The 25250-nt window shown below is 38.6% G+C and overlaps 1 protein-coding gene across 1 annotated transcript; it reads left to right on the top strand.

Annotated features, from left to right (window-relative positions):
- Positions 1-5861: 5861 nt before the first annotated feature.
- LOC131147663 (cysteine-rich repeat secretory protein 38-like) lies at positions 5862-6605 on the top strand. Its single transcript, XM_058097178.1, has one exon. It carries the CDS (start codon positions 5862-5864, stop codon positions 6603-6605), a length of 744 nt encoding a protein of 247 aa, XP_057953161.1.
- The last annotated feature ends 18645 nt before the right edge of the window (positions 6606-25250 follow it).

The following is a 25250-nucleotide window of genomic DNA, read 5'->3' as shown; positions in this document are numbered from 1 at the left end:
CTGGTGCTCCCCATGGTGACACGCTGGGTCTGATGAATCCTTTGTCTAGCAACTCTTGTAATTGTTCCTTCAGTTCTTTCAATTCTACTGGTGCCATTCTGTATATTTGCGGTGAAGGGTACACACGAGTTCCATTGAACTTGTATTCTTGTTCTCCAGGAGGTCTAAACACCATCTCCTTATTATAGCAATTTATACTAGCATAACTAGAAGTTAGCCAGTCCATCCCAAGAATTACGTCAAACCTATGCATATTAAATACTACCAAGTTAACCGGTAGTATTCTTTCCTCAATACAAATTGGGTAGCCTTTAAGTATTTTTCTACATACTACCGACGTTCCCATTGGTGTACCCACAGATAACTCAGTCTCTAATGGCTGAGTCTCTACCCCGCATATTTTAACATAAGCTGTAGATATAAAGGAGTGTGTGGCTCTAGAATCAAATAATACTACTGCTTTCTTGGAGAATATGGGAATAATACCTGTCACCACATCACTAGTATTTTCGGCATCTCCTGGAGTGAGGGCATAGACACGTGCCTGAGTGGTGTTCTGTTGATTGTTGCTTCGAGTTGCCTGGTTGCCTCCTCTTTGTTGATTTTGTGGGCATTCTCGTTGCATATGACCAGGTTCACCGCACCGATAACATACCCCTAGTCCAGCTCGACACTCTCCCCCATGTAATTTTTTGCATTTTGGACAAGGGGTGCCTTGTGCATTGTTTGGGTTTCTCGCTATTTGCCCTCACCCCACATTGCTGCTGCTACTATTGCTGTTGTTGTTGTTGCTCCTTTTCCAAGGTCCTTGATTTCTACCAGGGTGAGACCCTTGTGGCATGGGCCTCTTTCTCTGCTCGGATATCTCCGCACTCCTTTGTAGACTTTCTTCTGCCTTCATTGCTTTGTTCACCAATTGGGAGAAGTCTTCGAGCTCGAATACTGTTACCATCTCATAAATCCTTGAGGTCAATCCTTCTTCAAATTTTTGAGCTTTCTTTGATTCGTCTGGAACCAAATAAGATGCAAAACGAGATAATTCAATAAACTTTGCTGCATATTGTTGTACATTCATATTTCCTTGTTTCAACTCCAAAAATTCCCTGGCCTTAGCATCTCTGGTGGTTTTGGGGAAAAATCGTTCAAAGAAGACTTCCTTAAAACGCTCCCACGTAAGGACGGTTGGATTTGGTCCTTCCTCCAAGAGTAACTTTTTCGAGTTCTTCCAACGTTTGGCTTCACCAATCATTTTATAGGTTGCATATAGAACCTTCTGTTCATCCATACAATGAAGGACTCGTAGTATTTCTTCCATTGCTTGCATCCAATCTTCTGCAGCAATTGGATCGGCTTTTCCCTCAAAAGTCGGAGGGTGCATTCGATTGAACTGTTCAACTGTACAACCTTCATGGGTTGGTGGATCATTCCGATCCTTAGAGTTTCGCAGAAGTTCTTTCATGACTTGTGCCACGTCACGCAACACTGTAATAGCATTGATGTCTTCTCCATTGCGAGTACTCGTATTATTCTCGTTTCCTTCAACACTTACATTGTTGTTCCTTGGGTCCATTCTGAGGGAAAGGACTAGAGTTATTTTAAAATCATAACCTCATTTTTAAAATTTTATCAAATTTATAGGCAAAAGAAAAACATCCTAATTTACCCGTTCTTACCCACATCATGGTTATGCCTATGCTCTGGTAAAATTATTTCTTAAAGTCTACAGAACCTATAACCTATTGCTCTGATACCAAATGTAACACCCCGACCCCGAGGGGCTTGGGATATTAACTTTTTACTAGTGATTTACAGCGGAAGCAAAATAAACTCAATTTTTATTAAACCAGAGCGCTAATTATCCATATTACAATCATTTATTTCAAAAAAAAAATTACACAAACATAAATATTTGAAACCATACTAATATTTCTAATAAATCTTTATTTTTTTCTAATCCCCACCCGCATGCTTGTTAAGCCTGATTTCCGACATATCCTTCAAAGTTATCTGAAATAAAATATGATTGGAGTGAGAAGACGCTCAGTAAGTAAATAAGATTATTATTAGTGTGTGGCCAAAATGAGCTTTTAAAGAATTTCGTAAAATAATATTTAATACTATAACTTCAAGACTGCTTTTAGAATAAACATAAATTTAAAAATTTCTACATAAAACTTTTGTCATCTATTTCAACAGTAAATTTTTACAATCATATACTATAACTGCTAAATTAAACTTTTAACTTTAAAATTGTAAAAATATTTAATGATAAACATACATATACTTTTCCTTATACGTTTTTCTTAGATCGTCATTTAAGCACTAAAATTATCATTTTCACGTAAACTTACACTTTTCCTTCAAATCATCAATAACTTTGTACACGTAATTAAATATATATAAACATATATTATAAAAACCACCCTTAGGCCTTTTTGCCGTAAGTCATGTTTACCCTCATGACTAGGTTGTGCGGTCCGAAGACTGGACTTAGCTGGCTGGCCGACCAAACTAAATCAACATACGTAAACTTTAAGTGAGATTTTCCTTATTAAGTCCTGGTCCGGAACCAGGTGTGCACTCAGGAGAAATCCACTAACATAAATAACTACTCTGTAAACAGTGTGGGTGCACTCTGATCCGTTTAAACTTTAAGCTGCGATACCGAGCATCTGTAACTTTGAACTTTCGTTGCCATAAGGGGTTTTAAAATCATCTTATTATAATTTATGCAATTTAAAATAATATCGTAAAAAATCTCATCTTTACTCATATTTTCATAAAAAATGTAAAGTAAAAATAAACTCATGCCACACAATTTTTGTGTTAAAAATATATATAATTTTATTTTTGAATAGAAATAAATGTTGAAAATTTACCCGAGGGGATTAGAACATTTCTTAACCCAAAAATAGATGCAAGTATATTAAAGATAGAACTGGTATAATTAAATACGCGTAAAAATAAACTCATGGAAATTTTTTGGAACTAATTAACATAATTGAAAATTTACTCATAAAATAAACTCCCGTATGAATTTTAAATAAAAGAAAACTAATATAATCAAAATTTACTTACCTTCTTCTTTTACCGCGTGCTACGAACACAATAACTATCTTTAAGAAATGAGATCGGAAAGAGTAGGTGAGTGAGAACTTATTCAAAAATTCTCTCTCCACCACAAATTCTTTCACTCACTAATCCTTCTTTTCCTTGAAAAATTGTTGTGAAAAATGAAGGTTGAGAGTTTCCTATTTATAGGAAAATTTTGGGGAAGAAATGGAATTTATAAAAGTGTGGGGAGATGGGTGAAATTATAATTTTTAAAAATTAAAGAACGGGCAAGGGATGGGCAAGGTATGGGTTGAGTATGGGATGGGGATGGAGGCCATGTGGGAGTGCTTGCCACCATTCCCATTAAATAAATTTTTAATTAATCACTTACCTAATTAATTAATCAATTAGTTAATTAATTATTTTATTATTTTATTATTTTTCTTAATCATTATTATCATTATTATTATCATTGTTATTAATTTTGAACCATTTTTAGTATTTATTTATTTTATTATTCATTTTTTTTCTTGGGTTATTACAGTAGTCAACTCCTTAAAGTTAGCAATGGTTTGTATAAATTGGAGAAGATGGGTATGGCTTATATGAGGTATGTTTAGCTGATTTTCTTTTGGTTTTTGCTCATGCTTTTTTCTGTTCTTCTTTTGTTTTGTTATGTTGTGTGAGATTTGTTTTGTAGGTCATGATTTGTTTTGTTTTGTTTGGACTTGTAACCTGGTTTTGGCTGGATGTTGGGTTTGTTCTTTGGGAGATTTTTAACGTTTGTCTTTTGTTATCTCTCATTGATTGTCTTGTAACCACGGTATTCCTCCGCCAAAAGTGAGGGATTATCAATAAATAAATGGAGGTACCGCCCTTCTTAAAAAAAAACAAAAGAGAGTATATATATACTAATTGGAGAAAATGTTTTAAAAATTTTGGAATTATGATATGTGTATAAACGGTTGTGCCGAGTTCAAATAGTTGCATGCTGATTATATATGGTTGTGTGCTGATTATATATGGTCGTGTGCCGAATGCAAATGGTTATGTGCTGATTATATATGGCTATGTGCCGAGATATGATATAATACAATTTTATACAAAATAAATTGAGCACATGTTAGATTTTACACAATTATAGTATATGAATTGTACTATATGGTAGCAAAACCCTGATGGACTGTTTCATATTGAGAGCATGGTACCGTAGCTATGATGATAGTTAGTGCAACCACATTACTCAGAGAAAGTGTTGGTAATGGAAGTCGATTGGGCCTGCAAAGAGATGTTGACCGCCCCTAGGTTTGGACTAGGCTACAGTAGGCCAATCATACTACATACGCATTAGATCTGACTTAGTCTGGTGGTGGGCCAGTTATGGCTAAGTCCCGCTTTCGGGTTGCACAACCCGATCATGTAGGTTATTACATGATGATGTATGAACGTCCATTTAGAGGAAAATTCCTTATGTATATATATATATATATGATGATTTAATTATTGCAGAGAATTATGTATTATGATACGGCATTTTTTGGAAAAGGAAATATGTGTTTTCTAATATATATATATATATATATATATATATATATATAAGTGTGAGTTTAGACTTACATGTTTTTGTCAATTAAAGTGAATTATTTAATGGATGTGTTTTTGGTATATTAAAACTCATATTGTCACACACTGATAATAATTTATTACTTCTTACTTAGATGTGTTTCACTCCTATAATCTTAAATATTTCAGGAAATCCAGACAGCCGAGCGTAGTGAGCTCTGAGATAAAGGAGGCCTAGGCATTGTAGTTTAGGGTAAATGTTTGGAGATAGGGATATGTTTTGTATAAATTTCGAGATGTGTTATGGATTTTGGGGATTCGTGTATATATATTTTAGGAAACACTAGTATTTTGGTATTGTACTTGAAATGTATATGTTTTTCTTCGGCTGCATTATTAGTATATATTTACGGACAAGTGTATCCTCGGTACCCCACTTTGACTTCGGGTTGATATTGTTGATTTTGTTATTGGTATTAGAGCATATTTATATAGTAGAATTTTATTGGATCATTACAATTCATTTGTCTTATCGAATAATAAATAAGTGATTGTTATTTATCAACATTAGACTAGCAGAGTGGATGCTACATTTATTTTTCATATAAATAATGTTTGGTACATGACAAACTTTTTTATATTTTTAACAATTGATTTTATTTAGAGATTGATGATGGCAGCCAAGTGCGCTAATTAACTTTTTTATTATTATTATTATATTTTCTTCACCATATATGCCTACAATTGAAAATTGAAACCTTGATCTATGTGGATGGATACTTGTACCACAATTTTGTGTGGGTTGTAGGAGAAATGGGTCGACAAGACCTAATTTGCTGAGGAGGAAATACCTCATGTTCATTTTATATTCTATATTTCTATTTCACTCCCGAAATTTGAGTCTGATACATAAGAGTACCAACATGAAGTCTTAATCTAGTGAAGACATTTTTTCGTTATCTACTTATTTTTTATAGGCAGACAGAAACATTAACATAAAGGAAAAAGGTTCTACCCAAAAAAAAAAAATTAGAATAAAAAAAACGTAAAAGAAAAACACAAAGCGAGCAAAAAAGAATAAAATATCAGAATAAATCAAAGTAGCAGCAGCCACCCTCTACTTCCGGCCCTAATGATGCCAATAGTAACACCAGTAGTATATAAAAATCCACCAGAGAGTCTCATGCACAAACCCATCTGCATATATTCAGCAGAGCCCTCTTTTCCTTCTCATCGCATACACTATGTCTTCCTCAGCCTCTGTACTTTTTTTCTATCTCCTCTCTTTTGCCCTCCTTTTCCAAGCCCAAACCATCCTCGGAGAAGCCCCTATCTACCACTTCTGCTCAAAGGATGGACAACCTTTCCCTGAAAATGGAACCTACGACGCCAACTTGAAGAAGGTCTTGGACAATCTCTCCATGAATACCCCTAAAACAGGCTTCGCCAACAACTCAGCCGGCGGCTACAAAGACAACGAGGCCTTCGGCCTCGCCCTCTGCCGCGGCGACACCAATTCTACCGACTGCAAAAACTGCATCGCCGACGCGAGGACGGAGCTCCACAACCAGTGCGGGAACAACAGAAGCGCGATCGTATGGTTCGACTGCTGTCTTTTGAGGTATTCCGACAAATCGTTCTTCGGCATGATCGACGAGAAGAACAGTGTCTATCTGATTAACGTGTTCAATCTCACCAATTCAACTTCATTCGTCAACACGACCCTTGATTTTCTAAGCGGTCTTTCCCGACAGGCTGTTAAGTCTGAAAAGCTATATTACGCCGGAAAGGAAAAGCCGAGTGAATTTCCTACACTGTATGGGTTGGTTCAGTGCTCAAGGGACCTAACAACTGAAAATTGTACCACGTGTTTGGATGATGCAATACGTGATATATCCAAGTATAGTGCAAATAGGAAAGGAGGGAGGACTTTGTATGCGAGTTGCAACGTAAGATATGAAATTTATCCCTTTGTTAAAGATGAATGAAAAATTAATTTTATGAATATTAATGTTGGCATAGATGCAAGGTTAAGATGGATGAATAAAGTTATATGGTTGGGTGGGAGGTTTCCATTGTCCTTCACTAAAAATGCACCTAAATATTTTTAGTATAATATTTACGCCCACCCACACACACCCACACACACACACAGACACCTATAGCTTCGCTCTCGATACTAAATACAATAAGTAATTGAAGTTTAACTAGGAAGAATATTAAGAGTGGAGGTAAAATATTAATTCATGGCTAAGAGTAAGAATTATGGAACATAATATAGTTAGGCTGCTAGAAAAAACTTGCATGTGCGCTTGCGACAAGAAAGATGTAGGCAAATGCCAGATGAAATGGATTAAGAATGTATAAGGGGGAGTCTTGTAATCAAGGGATGCCATTTTTATATTAAGGAGTAATCTCCAACCTCAGTTATTGTAATAAATAATTATATTTTACCTTCGAATCCCATCATTAAACATTATAATGTTACATAAAATTTAAGGAAAAAGATTGCAAAAACTGTTGTAATAAACAAAAACTTAAATTTGGGAAAAAAATTGTCTAGAATTTGAAACATCATCAACATATCAAACCATTTTTTTTTTTTAAGGTCCTAATGTTTAACCTTATCATTCTTTGTTCAACCATTTTTTTTTTTTTTTCCAAAGTTGCATGGTGTGATATATATATGACTAGAAAGAAATTAAATTGTGGTTAGTATATTGAGTACTCCTTAAGATAAGCCAACAATAATTTTCAAAAAGCATTGCACATCATGGTTGTTGGAGTGATTTTTGCCCCTAGTTTACCTTTCTCCCTTCTCCCTAAATGCTTGTTTTGGGGAGAAAAAAAAAAAAATGAGATTCTTGATTTCCAATGTACATTAACTTTAATCTAGTCAATTGGCATATGCAACATAAATTAACGAGGAAATTAGAAAGAATGGTAAAAAATCACAAAACACTCTTGAGTTTTCTTTTTTGAATATAACATTACGCTCCTTAAAAAATTACCCTACTTTTAGGTGGAAGCAAGTTAATTGTTTTTGTCAATAAAACTATAATATCATGGCATAGGGGAGGGTTGTTAGAAAGTCAAGGAGGGAGTGTAATATATGTTATATTTAGAGAATTAGGAATTTCCTAGATTTTACCCTAAAAAGGAAAAAAAAAAAAAATTGTAGACACTTTTTAAGTTTTATGAAATTGACACGACGCCTTTCAAGTTTCTTAGCCCCCATTTATGGAAATTACTTAATTGGTCTATTTGTATAATAATATATTACTCCCAAATCAAGAGCATAGTAATAAAATTAATAATATTGATGTAAAATATAAATAAACAAGACTATGTATAATATAAATTCTTTATATTAATAATAATTTAAATGATAAACCTATATTGTGGGTTTTTGATTTGGTTTACATTTGAAACCGAAAGTGTGTACCAACACAAGCACCACATTGATATGATTTTCATTTTGTGTCTCTTGATGTGCTAGTATATTATTATTATTATTATTATTATTATTATTATTATTATTATTATTATTATTATTATTATTATTTTTCTTCACTTTATTGATCGAAAGTTGATAATGGATCTAAGCTACAAGGGAAATAAATTATCTCTCATCTAGTATCTTTTTTCATCTTTCTCAAGATTCAAACTAAAACCTCCAAAATGTAGCCCCAAGCTAAAAATGTTAGGTCTTTTACTGTATCCTTTGATGTGTTCTGTTTTTTGTCATAGAATTCTCTTTTATCTTTATTAAAGTCCTTGTCATGGCTAAGTCAAACAAGCATAGTATGAATCTATATGCATCTGCAATATTTCATGCGTTGATCTTCGTATCAAGAATAAAATGTACACACAGGTGTTCTGCACAACAATGGATCTACGATCAAATGAGAGCTATCTTAACTAGTCACACCCTGCAACTTTCAATAAATTATTAATAGGAACGTATACAAAAATTAAAGAATATGAGCAGTTATTGATAATTATAGTCAGTCATAGCTAGAATTTATATTTACTAAATTAGTCATTAAATTAAACTTCTTGTTAACTTGAAATTTGTGAAAAATAGAATGATATGTTTTTAGAATCAGTAAGTCAAAAAAGAAATTTTGAAAACTATCTATCTTACTTTGTTTGAAAGTACAGTAATGCATCAAAAGTTATATGTGCTGGTGTGTGGTGTCCATTTGCTCATTTGAGTGAGAAATAGACCAAACTCACCACAATTTGGATCAACCCCTAATGTACTTAATAGGGTAAGATCTATTATAGTCGCATTTTATCTATTACATGAATTGAGATAAGATTATAAGAACAAGCTTTATAAATATTGAGAGCTAAATTTTATGATTTTCAACTATGTATTACTAACATCTAAAATTGATTTTTATGCATTAAATAATTTATTTCGTATAATATTTTAATTAAAATTGAATATGTTTTCCATCTATATTTGAAAGAACACAAAAATAGATCTAGACTTTGTAACTTGGGGTTTACATTTTGGAGCTTTTAGTTTTAATCATAAGAGAAATAACAAAGTATATAATATGGGAGATATATCCCATTGTATAGGTTAGGCTTAGTATTCTTTTAGTTGTCTTTATTTTTTATTTTTTATTATGTTAGTAAGATTAATCTTTTAGTACCCAATTCATTTATTTGTGAGTAATGTTAAAAAGATAGAGTGCAGAAGCTTTTGTAGATGGGTTTCCTGGTAGTTATTTTAGTAGAAAAAAGAGAGAGAAAATTGCATATGGTTTGATCTAGAGAAAGTTTGAGAAATTATAAAATATGTCTATCCGTCCATATGTTCATGTGCTTGTTTTGATATAAAAAAACGTAGTGAGTGTATCCCACTTTTTAAAACATAATGCTTATTATGTATGGGATTCCATCCATTACGTGTCCTACATCAATACAACCGATATATGGACAATATAGAGGAGCAAACACATTGCATAATTTCTTAGAAATTTTAGGATTTTAAAAAAATTTTGAATAAATGTAAGCACACATGCACATAATAGTAAAATAAAAATAAAAATGGGGCAATTTTAATAAAGGTAACATGAAAATTGTAACATCATTAGGAGATGGAGACTCAGGAGGGAGGGAGGGAGAGAGAGAGAGAGAGAGAGAGAGAGAGAGAGAGAGAGAGAGAGAGAGAGAGAGAGAGAGAAGGAGAGAATGGAGAAGTTGCTCGAGACCATAAGAAGTCGCTCGAGACTAGATGATTGCAGGTAGGAAACTCCTTAGTGCAACTAAGCATAATAATGAAATCCAAGGAGGATTTTCTTTCCATCACAATAAGAGGATGTGGATTTGCAAGATTTATCCTATTCCACCTTGAAATCCTTCCATGGCTGCTCTCAAGCCTTGAATTAGTCGCCCACAAAAAAGAAAGAGGCAAAGAAGTAGCCAAGGCAGGCTAGAGAAACAAAGTATACCAATGCCTTTTCATCAAGAAATATGGAATACCTTTTATAAGGCTCAAAGAAAGGGTGATCAACAAAGGGGATTTTCACATAGACTTCAAGATGGAACATCACATGGTTGAATGTGCAAGACTCAAGGATGAAATTAAGAGGATGAAAAACCACAACACACCTCTTCATCCATCCACAAGCTTCAAACCGAATAGGGGTTGTTGCGGGATAAAAATGGTGATGACTCGCGACATTGCTCTCCAACTTCCGATGACCTGAAAAGGATGAAAACACAGCAAGCTTGGAGGACTCGAGGTGTCTTCCGTGGGATCACTCCGATGCCTAAGTAAGGGAGCGCTTCAAAGATATTGAATGCAATTGTAAAATGGGTTAATTGTGAGTTACCTTGGTTTCCCACTTGAGTTCCTATTTATAGTGGCAGAAGTTGACTCGAGGAAGAAGGGCCATTTATTGGCGAGTTATGGCATGGGCGTGGATTGCTATGGTCTTTAAGGAGCCAATACCAACTATCTGTGGCGATGGCATTGATCACTCTAGGGTTGACCCCTTCGGAGCAGTTGTCCTTGAGCGATGATAGCCTCGATTGTTGTGGTGCCCTAATGCTGCAGATTGACTATTTGACCTTGGTATATTTAGGGTACATATCAGTTCCCCCCGCCCCCTGCCCCCCTTTAGTTTCAAAGTTTTGAACCATGTTCCAAAAGTTCAGAATTTGTTCCTGTTGGGGCTTTTGTGGGGCCTTGGTGATGACCCGATCCAAAGTAATGATGAGTGGTTTCTTAACGGGAGATTTCTTACTTAGGCTTATCGGCCCAAGCCTTCGCCCTATGGATTAAGCTATAATGCTTAGGGATGAGCCGGAGTGGAGGGAGATGGTTGATTCGAGCTGATGCCGAGATGAGTTCGATTGATCTGAGCTGATATTAAGACGCCTTTGGCTTTGCCAAGTTGGATTAGAGGAATATGGCTTATCCAAGCCGATGTCGAGCTAATGCCGAGATGAGTTCGGCTTATCCGAGCCGATATTTAGACGCCTTTGGCTTTGTCGAGCCAAATTGGAGGAATACAGTTGATCTGAGCCGATGCTGAGATGTGTTTGGCTGATTCGAACAGATATTAAGAAGTGTTCATCTTTTTCGAGCTAGATTGGATGAATACAACTGATCTGAGCCAACTTTGAGACGTTTTGTCTTTTCAAAACCGATCACTCTGAGTAGCTCTTCTTGTGGATTTCTTCTGAGAAGATCCTCAACTCTTCTTGAGATAAACTTCCGAGTAGTTCCTCTTAGGGAACATTGTTCCAAACAGCTCTTCTTGAGGAATTTTTTTGAGCAGCCCCATTTGGGGAACTTTGTTCTCACTAGCTCTTCTCGAGAAATTCTACTGAGCAGCTCCTCTTACCAAGTTAGTTTTGCCAAGCTGATGTTTGGCTGAGTGAGTTTTTTCTACCGAGCTGTTTCTCAAGGCAACTCCTGCTGAGCTGTTTCTGCCAAGCAACTCTTTGTGCGCATGTTCTGTTGAGCTACTCTTCAAGGCAATTCATGTCATTTTGTTCTTGCCAAGTTGATTTTGCCAAGCAAATCTTGCCGAGCTGATTTTACCGAGCTGTTTATGTAGAGCAGATATTGCCAAGCAGGTATTGCTGAGTAGATATTGCCAAGCCGTTATTGCCGAGTTGTTATTGCCAAGAAGATAGTGCGAAGTCGTTCTCGTGGATCATGCGACGAGGTTTTACCAAGCTTATCTTCACGGCAATTCTTGCCTAGCTGATTTTACCTAGTAAATCTTGCCAAGCTAATTCTGCCAAGAAGATATAGATGAGCAGGTATTGCCGAGTAGATTTAGCCGAGCTGTTTATGTAGGTCTTGCCGAAATGTATTTTCTGAGTAGATCTAGCCAAGCTGATTTTCACGGCAATTCTTGCCAAGCTAATTTTTCCGAGCAGATCTTGCTGAATTGATTCTCTCGAGCTGCTCTTCAAGGAAATTCTTGTCGAACTGTTTTTGCATATCAGCTACTCGTGAGCGCTTTCTGCCGAGCTGATTTTCAGGCCAATTCTTGCCGAGCTGCTTTTTGCATGGCCTCATGAGCTTTGTTCATCAGTTGGACCGAATATGCCTCATGAGCTATGCTCATTTGCTGGGCAAGGCCTCACGAATTTTGCTCATCAATTGGGCCGAATTTGCCTAATGAGGCGTGCTCATTGGTTGGGCATTGCCTCACGAATTTTGCTCGTCAGTTAGGCCAAATTTTTCTAATGAGTTGTGCTCATTTGTTGGGCATGGCCTCATGAGTTTTGCTCATCAGTTGGATAGAATTTGCCTAGTGAGTTGTGCTCATTTGTTGGGCGTTCTTCAGGCCTCATGAGTGATGCTCGTTAGTTGGGCCTATTCTTATTTTCTAAATGAGTTGTGCTCATTTTTTGGGCATTCTTTTGGCCTCACAAGCGGTGCTTGTCAGTCGGACCTATTTTTTTTTTTTTATTTTATCAAAAGGGTAAATGTATTGATCAAGAACATATGTACAATATACACTGGGCATACCCAGGAAGAGAGGACAATACCCCTCACAAGTGCAAATTAATCATCATCCACACGTGGTAACTCAGGCATACCCAGGAGCCAAAAATAAAAATTAGACAAAAAATTCTAAAGCACAATCAACAATCAAAACTTTCATAGTACAAGGAAACCCCACCGGCTTCTCTAGTCAATGGTGTGTAACCCAAATCTATAAAACACAACCTATAGGTGTGCCTTTGAATTATCATAACAAGGTCCTCAGAAGAGATATCATCACCCTCATACTTCCTTTTATTCCTAAAGTGCCAGATGAAATACACTGCTGTTGCTAGGCCGATTCTCTTCCCCATAGACTAAATACCGTTGCCCTTCGCTTCTTTATGAAGCCATTTTATTGCTGCATTTAGGGTGGACATGCTCCTAACAATCCCCAACCAATCTCTAATACAACCCCAAATCGCAGATGAGAAGCTGCAACCAAAGAAAAGGTGGTCAATAGTCTTTGTTTCATTCTTACAGAACACAAAATTCATGTCCACATCATCTCCAACCAGTTTGTCATTTGTAGAGAGTTTGCCTTTAGGCTCAACCATTGAATAAAGGCCTGTTTGGGGCTACACCCACTTTGCCATACCTCTTTAGTCCAGGGTACCTTAAAACCCTACTTCCTCCAAAATTCATAATAGGTCTAGGAACTATATTGATTTAACTCCCTCCCATTCAGCGTACTCATGGCATCATTTAAACTACCACACACATGTACAAGCTGATTCTTGATGTGAACCAGCTTCTTGAATAATGGAGAATCGCCATGTTTAACCGAAGCTTCCCAAATGTCATACTCATTCAAATAAATCTGATGAACCCATTTAGTCCATAAGGAATCTTTTTTTGAGTGAATATTCCACAAAGTTTTTGTAAGGAGAGACAGTAAGGAGAGACAAATTTCATGCATTTAGGTCGAAGACCCCCAAGACACCTTCATTTTTAGGAAAACAAACTTCTCACTAGGCCACCGAAGGCATTCTTCTTCGACCTCAAAGGAATACCCTACATAGCTTTACAATCTGATCCAGCACATTTTGTAGGATAGGGAAAATTGCTAGCCAGAAACATTCAACCCCTTGAATAACCGAATTAATAAGTTCAAGTCTCCCTGCATAGGACAATGTATGGCTAGGCCAACCTTTAAACATACTAGTAAGTCTATTCACCAAGGGAGAATAGTGGGAAGCATTAAACCTAGAAGCAACCAAGGGGATACCGAGGTATCTAAATGGGAAAGACGCCACATTCATACTAGTTACATGTAGGAAACTATCCAGATTTTGCTCCTTCACCCCAGTATGAAACAGAATTTACTTCAAGCAATTAACTGACAATCCAGAGTGGAAAGAGAATTTAGCCAAACAATCCATCAAATGCCTCACAAAAGACACATCCCCTCTTGAGAAGAGCATGAGATCATCAGCAAAGGCAAGGTGAGAGATTTTCAGTAGCACATTTCGGGTGAAAGCTGAAATCTGCTTTGCTTTCTAAGGATTTCAGAAGTCGAGATAAATACTCAAGGCACATGACAAATAGGAGAGGGGAAAGGGGATCACATTGTCTGAGCCCTTCCATACCATTGAAAAATCCATGAAACCTTCCATTAAAGGAGAGAGAGAGAGAGAGAGAGAGAGAGAGAGAGAGAGAGAGAGAGAGAGAGAGAGAGAGAGAGAGAGAGAGAGAGAGAGAGAGTATATTGTAGTTGACACACACTACATAAACCAGCTGATCATTGTTGTTGGAAAATTCAAGAACAGCAGCATTTCATTTAGGAAAGAGCATGACACTGAATCATAGGCCTTTTTTAGGTCTATTTTAATCATACATCTAAGGGAGACCCTCTTTCTCGTATACCCCCCACTAGCTCCTGCACTAAGTAAATGTTCTCTATCATACTTCTCTGTTTAACAAAGGCATCTTGAGCTAGATTAATAACATCTTCAAGACTAGGTTTAATCCTAGAAGCAATAAGCTTAGCAATAACCTTATATAGCACATTGCAGCAAGAAATGGGTCTATAGTCATTCACTGAGGATGCATGACTTGATTTCAGGACAAGGGCAATGACAGTATGATTTATCTGTTTAAGCAACTTCCCACTCTGAAAGAACTCCTTTACAACTAATGTGAAATCATTTCCAATGGTATTCCATGCTTTTTTGAAGAAGCATGCACAGTACCCATCAGGTCTTGGAGACTTCCCATCCCCTATACTGAACAAAGCTTTCTTTATCTCTTCTTCAGAAAAAAAAAAAAAAAAAAAACACATCATTTGTACTTTCTAAGAATCTCCAAGGACAGACCCCTTTACAATAATCTGAGAGTCAACTTTAAAGCAGGCCTCCTCACTTCCCAGCAACTTCTGATAAAATCCCAAGAATTCCTCCATAACTTGGTTAAAAGAGTTTGTTTGTTCCCCATTTTCCTTTGTAATGGAAGAAATTTGATTTCTATTCACATTCCTTCATACCAGAGCATGGAAAAAAGTTGTACTTCTATCACAGTTCTTCATAAACTTGTATTTGGCAATCTGAGTTAAGAACATTCTATTAGCTTCTTCTAGCCTTATAGCTTCACTTTTACTCACCCCTAATGCCATCTGTAACTCAGGGCATATAGGAGAATCATGTAACTTCTATTGTAACTCTAACAGTTCAGAACTAGCCTTCTCAACTCTAGCTGAGATATGAGAAAAGTGATGAGTTTAGAGTTTTCAAAGGTTGCTTCAATGCCCGCAGCTTCTTAACAAATCAAAACTGATCACACCCCTAAACATAGGTCTACCATCCTTCCCTTATAATCTCTTGAAAAATCATGATGAGAAGTTCACATATTAAAGAACTTGAAAGGGCATCTCCCTAGGTGTTGCTCTTCAAATAGAGTTACCCAACAGATCGAGTTATCAGATAAAATCCCAAGGAACAGAAACAAAGCCTGAGCTTTTAGACCTGTAATGTACCATTTTTGGTTTACCACCACCCGATCCAGCTTACACCACACCCTGCCATTGGAGCATGTGAGGAAGCATCCAGAGGAGTTCACATCTAATAACCCAGCAATGTTAAAGCACTATCCAATATCCTTTGTTTCATAAGCTGATATAGGCACTCCATTTTTCTTTTCTTCTGCACTCACCACATAGTTAAAATCCCCCATTAAGAGCCATGGTCCAGAGAAGAAGGAACCAAACTGAGCAATGTCAAACCAGAGGGCTCTCTTACCCACCAATGAGTTAAATCCATAAATAAAGCCCACAAAGAATTTGGTTTTAGTAACTAAACATTCAGCATAATGGTGAATAGCTTGAGCATTCATATGACATACCTGGAGTTGGACTTTTTGAGGATTCCACACTACTAATATTCTCCCAACTCTATGCATTTCGAAGTTCTTAACCTGTTCCCAAGAACTAAATTTCCTTCTCATCATAATTTCCAAGTTAACTTTAGAAAGCTTTGTTTCTAAAATTCCAGCCACATCAACTCTGTTTTTCCTAATGAGATCTGAGATCCCATTTTTTTTCAGGGGCTGATTAAGTCCCCTAATATTCCATGTTGTAATCTACATAGGGTGGGTTGGGGGCCAGACCCCCTTTTCCTGTTGACCTAATTACAAACTATAGCCTTCTTCAAATTCTTCTTACTCTTGACAAAAGTAAAATCCTCACTTAGAGCTCCCATTATCTGATTTCTAGCACAGCTCTTCATTCCAGCACCCCTGCTGCACCCACCAGCAGCTGGTAGGCCACATACTACCTCTTTACCAAAATTCTAGGGGAGGCATAGGTCAGCTTCAATTGGAATGTCCTCAAGGATTGTTTCCATAGTTCCTTCCTGATTATCCTCATTTACCAAGACAACTTCTGTGGACTGAGTAACTTTATTTTCCCCTCTTAAATCACCTTCCCAATCTAGAACATGCTTCACTATATCACTATCATCCCCCAGTCTGACAATATACATACCAGACATGCTGGACACAGGATGAGAACTGAAATTATTCCCAAACTCAGATTCAGGAGAAAGAACATTGTCTCTACTCCCATGATATTTGCCAAGCACCTACATAGCTTGAACCAGAACCTTCCAACTTGATCAAGGAGAGCAAGCACAATTGCCATCACCCAGTTTAATAGTACAAGGATTAGGAGAAAACTACTACACTTGTTTCTGTTTCAAGACTATGTCATATTGCACTCCCAACTCTTTTTCAACCTTCTTTCCTTTTTCCAAGACCCCTTGAATTGCCTCCTTTGATCCCTCACCCCCACTGACATCACCCATAGGGTCACATGGTTCTTTGTTAGGGACACTCCCTTTGACCACATAAACTTTGGCACCAGAGGTACCAACCGTCTCTTTCTTTTCACTACAAAATTTGACAGTATGCCCAATCGACTTAGAGGAAGTATAGTACCTGGGGAGGTTTTCATAACCCACTTCTTGGTACATTGGTTCATTCTCAGGGATCATAACTTTCACACAATATTTCACCTCCTTTGCCACATCAATTGTCACAAGCACTCTAGCAAAGGACACCCTAGCATTCAGAGAAGTAAGTCTGTAAGCGCACACAAGTCTCCACAATTCTGAACAAATTCTCCCCATTACAGAGGGAGTCCACATTTCGATAAGAAGGTTCTTGAGTTGAACCCAAACAGGAAGAGTAGTTCTCTATTCAGGATTAAACTGAAACCTTTTTGGCATTCTTTTGAGGGGCAGTGTCTTTCCATAAGCCATATAGGGACCCTTCTGCAGTACATTCACTATGTCATTCTCATTAAAAATATTTAAACACTATCCACCCTTCATTATGGCTTACATAAGTAACTTTCACCTTTCAAAAGCTCGCCAAATTTTTTAGAGCTGCCTTCCCTGGGAACTTCCCCACAAAATACCCTACAAGGCATTTGAGGTACGATCTCTTAGGATTAGATAAGTCAGACCTTTCTAATTTAGCTCCAGTTCCATACGATTCAAAGACTAGAATCTAAACACAACATTTAGGATTTCGATTGTTGGCAAAAAAGATCCGACCACAGAACCTTTTTGTTATTCCGGATGATCATCCTTTCCTCTTTCACTATCTGGGCATAGCTTTTCCTATTTTCATCAGGCTCAACCGTATCATGAGTTCCCAAAGTAATAGAAACGGTAGGGTCATCATCTCCCCAACATCCTTTCTCCTCAACCCCTTTCACACGTTCAACCTCCTCGTTAAAGGAGGAACTTCCTTCCACCATACCTAATCCTTCCTTGATTATCCCATTCAACACCATTAGGGTTTGGCTTAACCCCAAGTGCTGCATTGTACTATCTTCACTACCCACCTCCCTTGGCCCAGGGGACAGATTATCCCCCACACCAAGATGCTTTTGCTGCATATCAAGTAGCGTAGAGGAAGAAATCATGTTCTTGTTCCCTCCATTAGCTTCTTTATTCACATCCCCCTTCTGTCATCCCTTCACAAACTACCCTTCTATAGTCTCCTTTTCAAATTCAGACCTAGGGCAAGCATGCACTTCCCCGCCAATCATAGAACCCAAAGAAGATTGAGAATCATGGCATGCAAGAGCACCTCTCTGCACTCTAAGCTCTTCTAGAAGCTCTGATGAAGATTTCAACGGATTTGACCTTACCAGATCCTTTTGGGAAGCCACATAAGATAATATTTTATATTCAACCAAAACATCCGCATGGCTTCTCTTGTTCCACACATTTCGATTCCCACCCTTCACTTCAATAAATTTTAGCATTAGCTTGTACTCCTCCTTCTTCTCGACCTACTCGTAAGAGGAACCAGCAGCCTTAGAGCCACCTCGACCAGCTATAGATGCTCAGTAGTTCAAAATTTCAAAAACCCACATGAGCGAGAAACCAAATTTCAAACTCCATGGGCACCAAAACACAATCGAGAGCAAGAAATCAAACACCAATCAACCTAGCAACCCAAACAACCAACAATCACTCCAACACCAACCACAAGAGATTGAGGGAGAATCATGGATGAACGCAGCACCAGCACACATGGTCATGCACATTCTAGAGAGAAGGGAGAGTTTCTCTCTCTAATGAGTTGTGCTCATTTGTTCGGCATTCATCTGGCCTCACGAGCGTTGCTCGTCATTTAGGCCATTCTTCGTTCGCCTAATGAGTTGTGCTTATCTTTTGGGTTGTAATTGAATAGTGTGACAGAGAATGCATTTGTACATATGTACGCAAACTTCAATAATTTAATAAAGGCATATAAAATGTTTGAACATATAACTAATAGAGATTCAATTTCATGGAACAAGTTCCTTTCTGGGCCTACTAGATTGGGTCAAAACCCCCTAGGGCATTGGCATGCGAGACATTTAGGAGAGTATAGGACCGGAACTTACTTGTATGTCCTACCCCCAAGGGCTGCTCTGGAGTTTGTACTCTCTTGCCTCTTCCCTATTTTGGAGGCCTCCCCCGTATCTCTCGAGCTCTTTCTCTTCAGATCAGTTTGCTCTCTTCTTGTGTTCATTATCTCTTCCAAATTTACTATACTTTTGCGCTTTTACCATCTGTTCCCTCATGTTGGCTGGGGGTCTCTTTCCCAAAGAATATAGGAAGTCTCCAAGTTGGAGAGCCATGGTTAGGGCTGCCAATGCCACTCCGATGTCCAGGTTGTAGATTTATCATGAGGCTAAATTGCATAATTAGGTGTTTTAATTCATGTATTGAGGCTTATATTTTTAATTAAATGCCTACTTACTCTCAATATTTTAACATTGTGTTCTATTTATAATATTTAGGTTTTATTGAATAATTTATGCATTTTTGGTATTTTTATCGCAAGACAACTATTGGAAGCTAAAAACTGACAGTACTTCGTAATCTGTGTGTAACTCTCTTGTTCGAACTCCGATCAAAGTGATTCAAAATGATGTAAAAATATGAGAAAATGCTCTACAACTTTTGTTTTTTGAGTTTTGAGAGATATTGACTATATCAAGGTCGACATTGGGCTTGAAGTTACTACTCCTACACAACATAAGGAAGCATGTGGACCGTGAAATAAAAGCAAATTAAAGGAATGGGCTAGGCCACGTGAGTGCATGGGCCATGCACTAAATGTGGAGGATGCGCTAGGGCTCTTTAGAGAAAAAGGGGCAGCTATGAAAGGGGCTTGAGGGCAGCTGAAAACAAGGAGACAAAAAGAGGAGTGCTGGGCCCAAAATAAAGAAAAGTAAAGGGGTATTCGACTAATGAGGAAGCTGGGCTACCGTGGGAATTTTGTGGGCTCTACATGGCTGGGCAAGATTGGAAGAGGACAATAACAAATCCATGTGTAGCATTGAAGGGAGGAGGTAGTGCCACACGCAAAGGCTCTCTCCATTCCTCCAACACGGCTACTCTCTCTCTCTCTCTCTCTCTCTCTCTCTCTCTAGAGGTAATGCCACACGTAGAGGATCTCTCCATTCCTCCAACACGACTACTCTCTCTCTCTCTCTCTCTCTCTCTCTCTCTCTCTCTCTCTCTCTCTCTCTCTCTCTCTCTTTCTTATATCTCTCTTCTTTTCTATTTTCTTAGTTTAATGTTAGATTTATTTTCATTGTCAAGATTTTATTTTTCTTCAATTTAAAGTTGGGATTATTTATGAAGCCTCGAACCCGCCAAGTGGGGACTGGGTGCCATGTCATGCCCCGAACCCCAAAATGGGACCCAAGGGTGAAAATGTTATCTAACCTATCCCTGTATCCGATATAACATCCACGAATACAGTACCAACGATGAGGGTCCAACCCCGTGGGGTTCCCAGGCACCCTAAACACATCCAAACATAATCATATACGCAGCAAAAAAAAGGTCATTCTATATATACATATGCAGTACCATACTAGAGTCCATACAAGAGCAGAAACAGGTTCTATCAAAACGTACAAACGGGTGCCCAAATACATCTCAAAATGGCAACCCACCAAATATACAGTCCTAGCACTTACCCAAGCGCTAACCGCAGTACACCGGCCACTACGCTCCTTACACTAGGACTCCATTTCTAGTTACTCGAAGGACCTATAAAAATGTACGTACAGCAAGGGTGAGACACCTTTTAGTAAGGAAGAACACATGTTATATCGATGTGTGGCATTTGAGTGTTATCATGAAACAACATACATGAAGTTAAATGCAATCCAGTACTAGTTTACATAGTGCATACACGCACACATACACATACCCATGATCAGCAATCCCAGTGTTGTCACACCCATTGGCTCAAAGCCGGCTCGCGACATATGGTGTTGGCCCATAGCCAACCCGTGAACACGGCGCCACCGGAACATGGCTAGTCCCCGACTCCCATGGCATCGTACCGACGCTAACTGGTGGATCCACACCCTTCGTCCTGATCTGTCGGAATAGGCTCACACCCTCTGATATAAAGCTGGACAGTCTTGCCTACACGAAAGGTGATAAACACACACCCTCGGATATAGAGCTGGACACTCTAAGTACCTGGAACAATTTCGGAACTGCGTTCCTACTATCATTTCAACATATCACACACACATGCATACTCATATAAAAAAACAAACCACACCCATTTGGCAATCTAAATCATGGTTTTCCAAAAAAAGTACAGTTTAATCAAGTCAAGGTAGTTTAATCAAGTCAAGGCACGACCATCCCAATAACACAGTATAAATCACCATATAAGCTCGGTTTTCAAAAAAACCAAGGATGTAGCCCGTCGCCCCCTTTTTCCAAAACTGTAATAATGAAAAACCCATAGTTTTCCCTGTTAGATCCCCCCAAATGAGTAGCCAAAACACACATAGGACCGTGAACCACAGTTTCACTGAGTCTGATTTAAAAAATAACCAATATAAACATAGTTCCCCTTACCTTTTTCCCCGAATAGCCAATCCCGAACTCCAAGGTCCCTAAACAGCAAACTGAGTTCTAAAACCTACAAATCATAGTACAGAATATACTCATAACACAATTTCCTACAAAACTACCAGATCAAAATTGAAAACCGAGCCTTACCTCGATTCTACGCCAAAACCAAAAAATCTCTGAAACGGGATTCCGATTCATAGAACTTGTAGAGAATCCTTCCACGATACTCATGGTAACTTTAGATTCACGATTCCAATGACGAACTGCAAAGAAATCTAAAGAGAAGGAGTGTAGAGAGAGAGAGAGAGAGAGAGAGAGAGATAAGATTGAAGTTTCTTAATGAAGAAGTAAAGAAATTTCTATTTATAGCCCTTTAACCTGGCCTAATTTGTCAACGAAATGGTGTTTTCATTGACGAATCTTCCACTGCCTTTGTTGACGAATCGGTGGCCTCGTCGACAAATCTGAGATCACCGGTTTTTTCGAAACTCCTCGGCTTCTTCTCGTTGACGAGTCTATGAATTTCGTCAACAAGAAGAACAAAGGCTTCGTTGACGAAATATGGCTTCGTTGATGAAATATGCCAAGTTCCCAATTTGCCCCTCTCTTATTTATTTAAACCCAGTTATCACGGTTTAGGTTCTTACAACCTCCCTCCCTTACAAAAATTTCATCCTCAAAATTTTCCATCTCTCATTCACAGACTCATACATACAATCAAACACATATATACCACTCTAGAGAAAAACTGGCGACCACTATAGCGTGGCCCCATCATACACATACACATACATACCCTTACTTATGGTGGAGGAATACCGTGGTTACATATACAACGGTCTCAGGATTTCACAATACACACACTCCCGACGACTAACCACCTATCCCAACACATAGTAGGATCATGTACAAGTGCTTAAAACAACTGTGGATACTTATGGCATATTTTTGTTTCTAGTTCCCACGAAGCTTCCTCAACCTCATGGTTCCGCCACAATACCTTCACTAATGGTATCTCTTTGGTACGAAGCTTCTGAACTTTATGGTCCAGAACCTGAATAGGTATCTCCTCATACGCTAAAGTATCCCAAATTTCCAACTCATCGTAACTAATAACATGTAAAGGATCTAGCACATACCTCCTCAACATGGATACGTGAAATACATCATGGACCCTCGAAAGTGCTGGAGGTAGTGCAACTCTACAGGCTACCAGACCCACTCGCTCAAGTACCTCGAATGGTCTGATATACCTCGGTCTCAGCTTGCCCTTTCTTCCAAATTTCATCACCCCTTTCATCGGAGCAATACGCAGAAATACCTTACCTCCCACTTTGAACTCTAAATCACGGCGGCAAACATCTGCGTAACTCTTCTGCCGACTCTGAGCTGATCTAATCCTCTCCCGGATCAAACCCATTTTCTCAGACGCCTGCTGCACAAGTTCAGGTCCTAATACTTGACGTTCACCAACCTCATCCCACACAAAGGAGATCGACACCTCCGACTATACAAAGCCTCGAACGGTGCCATCCCGATACTAGACTAGAATCTATTATTATAAGCAAACTCTACAAGTGGCATAAACTGTGTCCAGCTACCACCGAAGTTCAACACACACACTCGAAACATATCTTCCAATATCTATATCATCATTTCCGATTGTCCATCAGTCTGGGGGTGGAACGCTATACTGAAAGTAAGCTTCGTCCCCAATGCCTCCTATAAAATAGTCCAGAATCGTGAAGTAAACCTCGGATCTCGATCTAACACAATGGACATCGGTACTTCGTGCATTCTCACAATCTCTTGCACATACAACTCTGCTAGCCTACTTAAAGGATAGCTAACTTTCATCGGTATGAAATGAGCAAATTTCATCAATCTATCCACGATCACCCAAATAGCATTCTGCCTGTGAAGAGCTGGTGGCAATCGGGTCACAAAATCCATGGAAATATGTTCCTATTTCCACACCGGAATAGGCAAAGGCGGTAACGGTCCTGCCAGCCTCTGATGTTCAGCTTTCACCTACTGACACGTTAGACACTGCTCCACAAACTGAGCAATCTGCCTCTTCATACCAGACCAGCAGAAGGTCTCGCGCAAGTCCCGATACATCTTTGTACTACCAGGATGTACCGTATACAAAGAATAATGTGCCTCCTCTAGAATAGTCCTTCTGATCTAATCATCATTCGAAACACACAATCTGGTCCCAAACCTCAGCACACCTCCCTCAGAGATGTTAAACTCTATAGCCAGTCCCTGCTGTACCTTTTCCATAACCTCTGCCAACTCTGCATCACTAGCCTGCGCAGCTTTTATACACTTAAATAAGGTCGGTTAAACCACCAAACCAGCAAGAAAAGCTTGATGATCACCAACCACCAACTCTGTACCTAAGCTTTCCAAGTCTCGTCTGATGTGACACTAAGTCACAATCGCAGATATAGTCGTAGGCCTTGATTTCTGACTCAACGCATCAGCTACCACATTAGCCTTCTTAGGGTGATAACTGATCGTGCAATCGTAATCCTAGATCAACTCTAGCCACAGCCTCTGCCTCATGTTCAACTCCTTCTGCGTGAAGAAATACCTGAGGCACTTATGGTCAACGAAGATCTCACACTGCACCCCCTACAGATATTGTCGCCAGATCTTCAGTGCATATACCACAGCAGCCAATTTCAGATCATGTGTAGGGTAATTCTTCTCGTACTCTTTCAATTTCTTAGAAGCATACGCCATTACCTTACCTTGCTGCATAAGCACACATCCCAGACCTTTCAGAGACGCGTCGCTATAAATCATAAACCCACCATCCCCCGAAGGAATGGTCAACACTAGAGCAATAACCAGTCGATGTTTCAGCTCCTGAAAGCATTGCTCACAATTACTGGTCCACTCAAACTGGACTCCCTTCCTAATCAATCGTCTTAGAGGTCCAGACAGTTTAGAGAAACCCTCTACGAACCGACGATAGTAACACGCCAGTCTCAGAGAACTCCGAACCTCCTGCACATTCTTCGGCCTTACCCAGTCAACCACAATTTCAATCTTACTAGGATCAACTGATATACGATCCCCAGTAACCACATGGCCTAAGAACGCAATATGACTCAACCAGAATTCACATCTCTTCAATTTAGCATACAACTTCTTCTCCCACGGAATCTGTAATATTAACCTCAAATGTTCCACGTGCTCTTCCGTACTCCTTGAGTATACCAAAATTTTGTCAATGAATACCACTACGAAACCGATCCAGGTACTCATGGAAAACCCTGTTCATCATATCCATGAACACTTCCGGAGCATTTTTCAACCCAAATGGCATGACCAAGAATTCACAGTGGCCATATCTGGTTCAGAAAGTAGTCTTCTCTACATCCTTCGCTCTAACCCTCACCTGATGATACCCTGACCACAAGTCAATCTTCGAAAAGACCCGCGTTCCCTGTAACTGGTCAAAGAGATAATCTATACGAGGTAAAAAATAGCGATTTTTCACAGTTACCTTATTAATCTAAAGGTAATCAATGCACATCAGCATCGACCCGCCCTTCTTCTTTACAAACAATACTAGAGCTCCCCAGGGCAAAACACTAGGTCGAATGAAACCCATGTCTAGTAATTCCTGCAACTGCTCCTTCAACTCCCAAAGTTCTGCTGGAGCCATCCGGTATGGAGCTTTAGAGATCAGTGCCTTATTAGGCAGC

This window comes from Malania oleifera, chromosome 2 (assembly GCF_029873635.1).
Source record: "Malania oleifera isolate guangnan ecotype guangnan chromosome 2, ASM2987363v1, whole genome shotgun sequence".
Classification (NCBI taxonomy): domain Eukaryota; kingdom Viridiplantae; phylum Streptophyta; class Magnoliopsida; order Santalales; family Ximeniaceae; genus Malania; species Malania oleifera.
The sequence above is the reverse complement of the archived record's forward strand: the minus strand, read 5'-3'. Positions and strand labels throughout refer to the sequence as shown.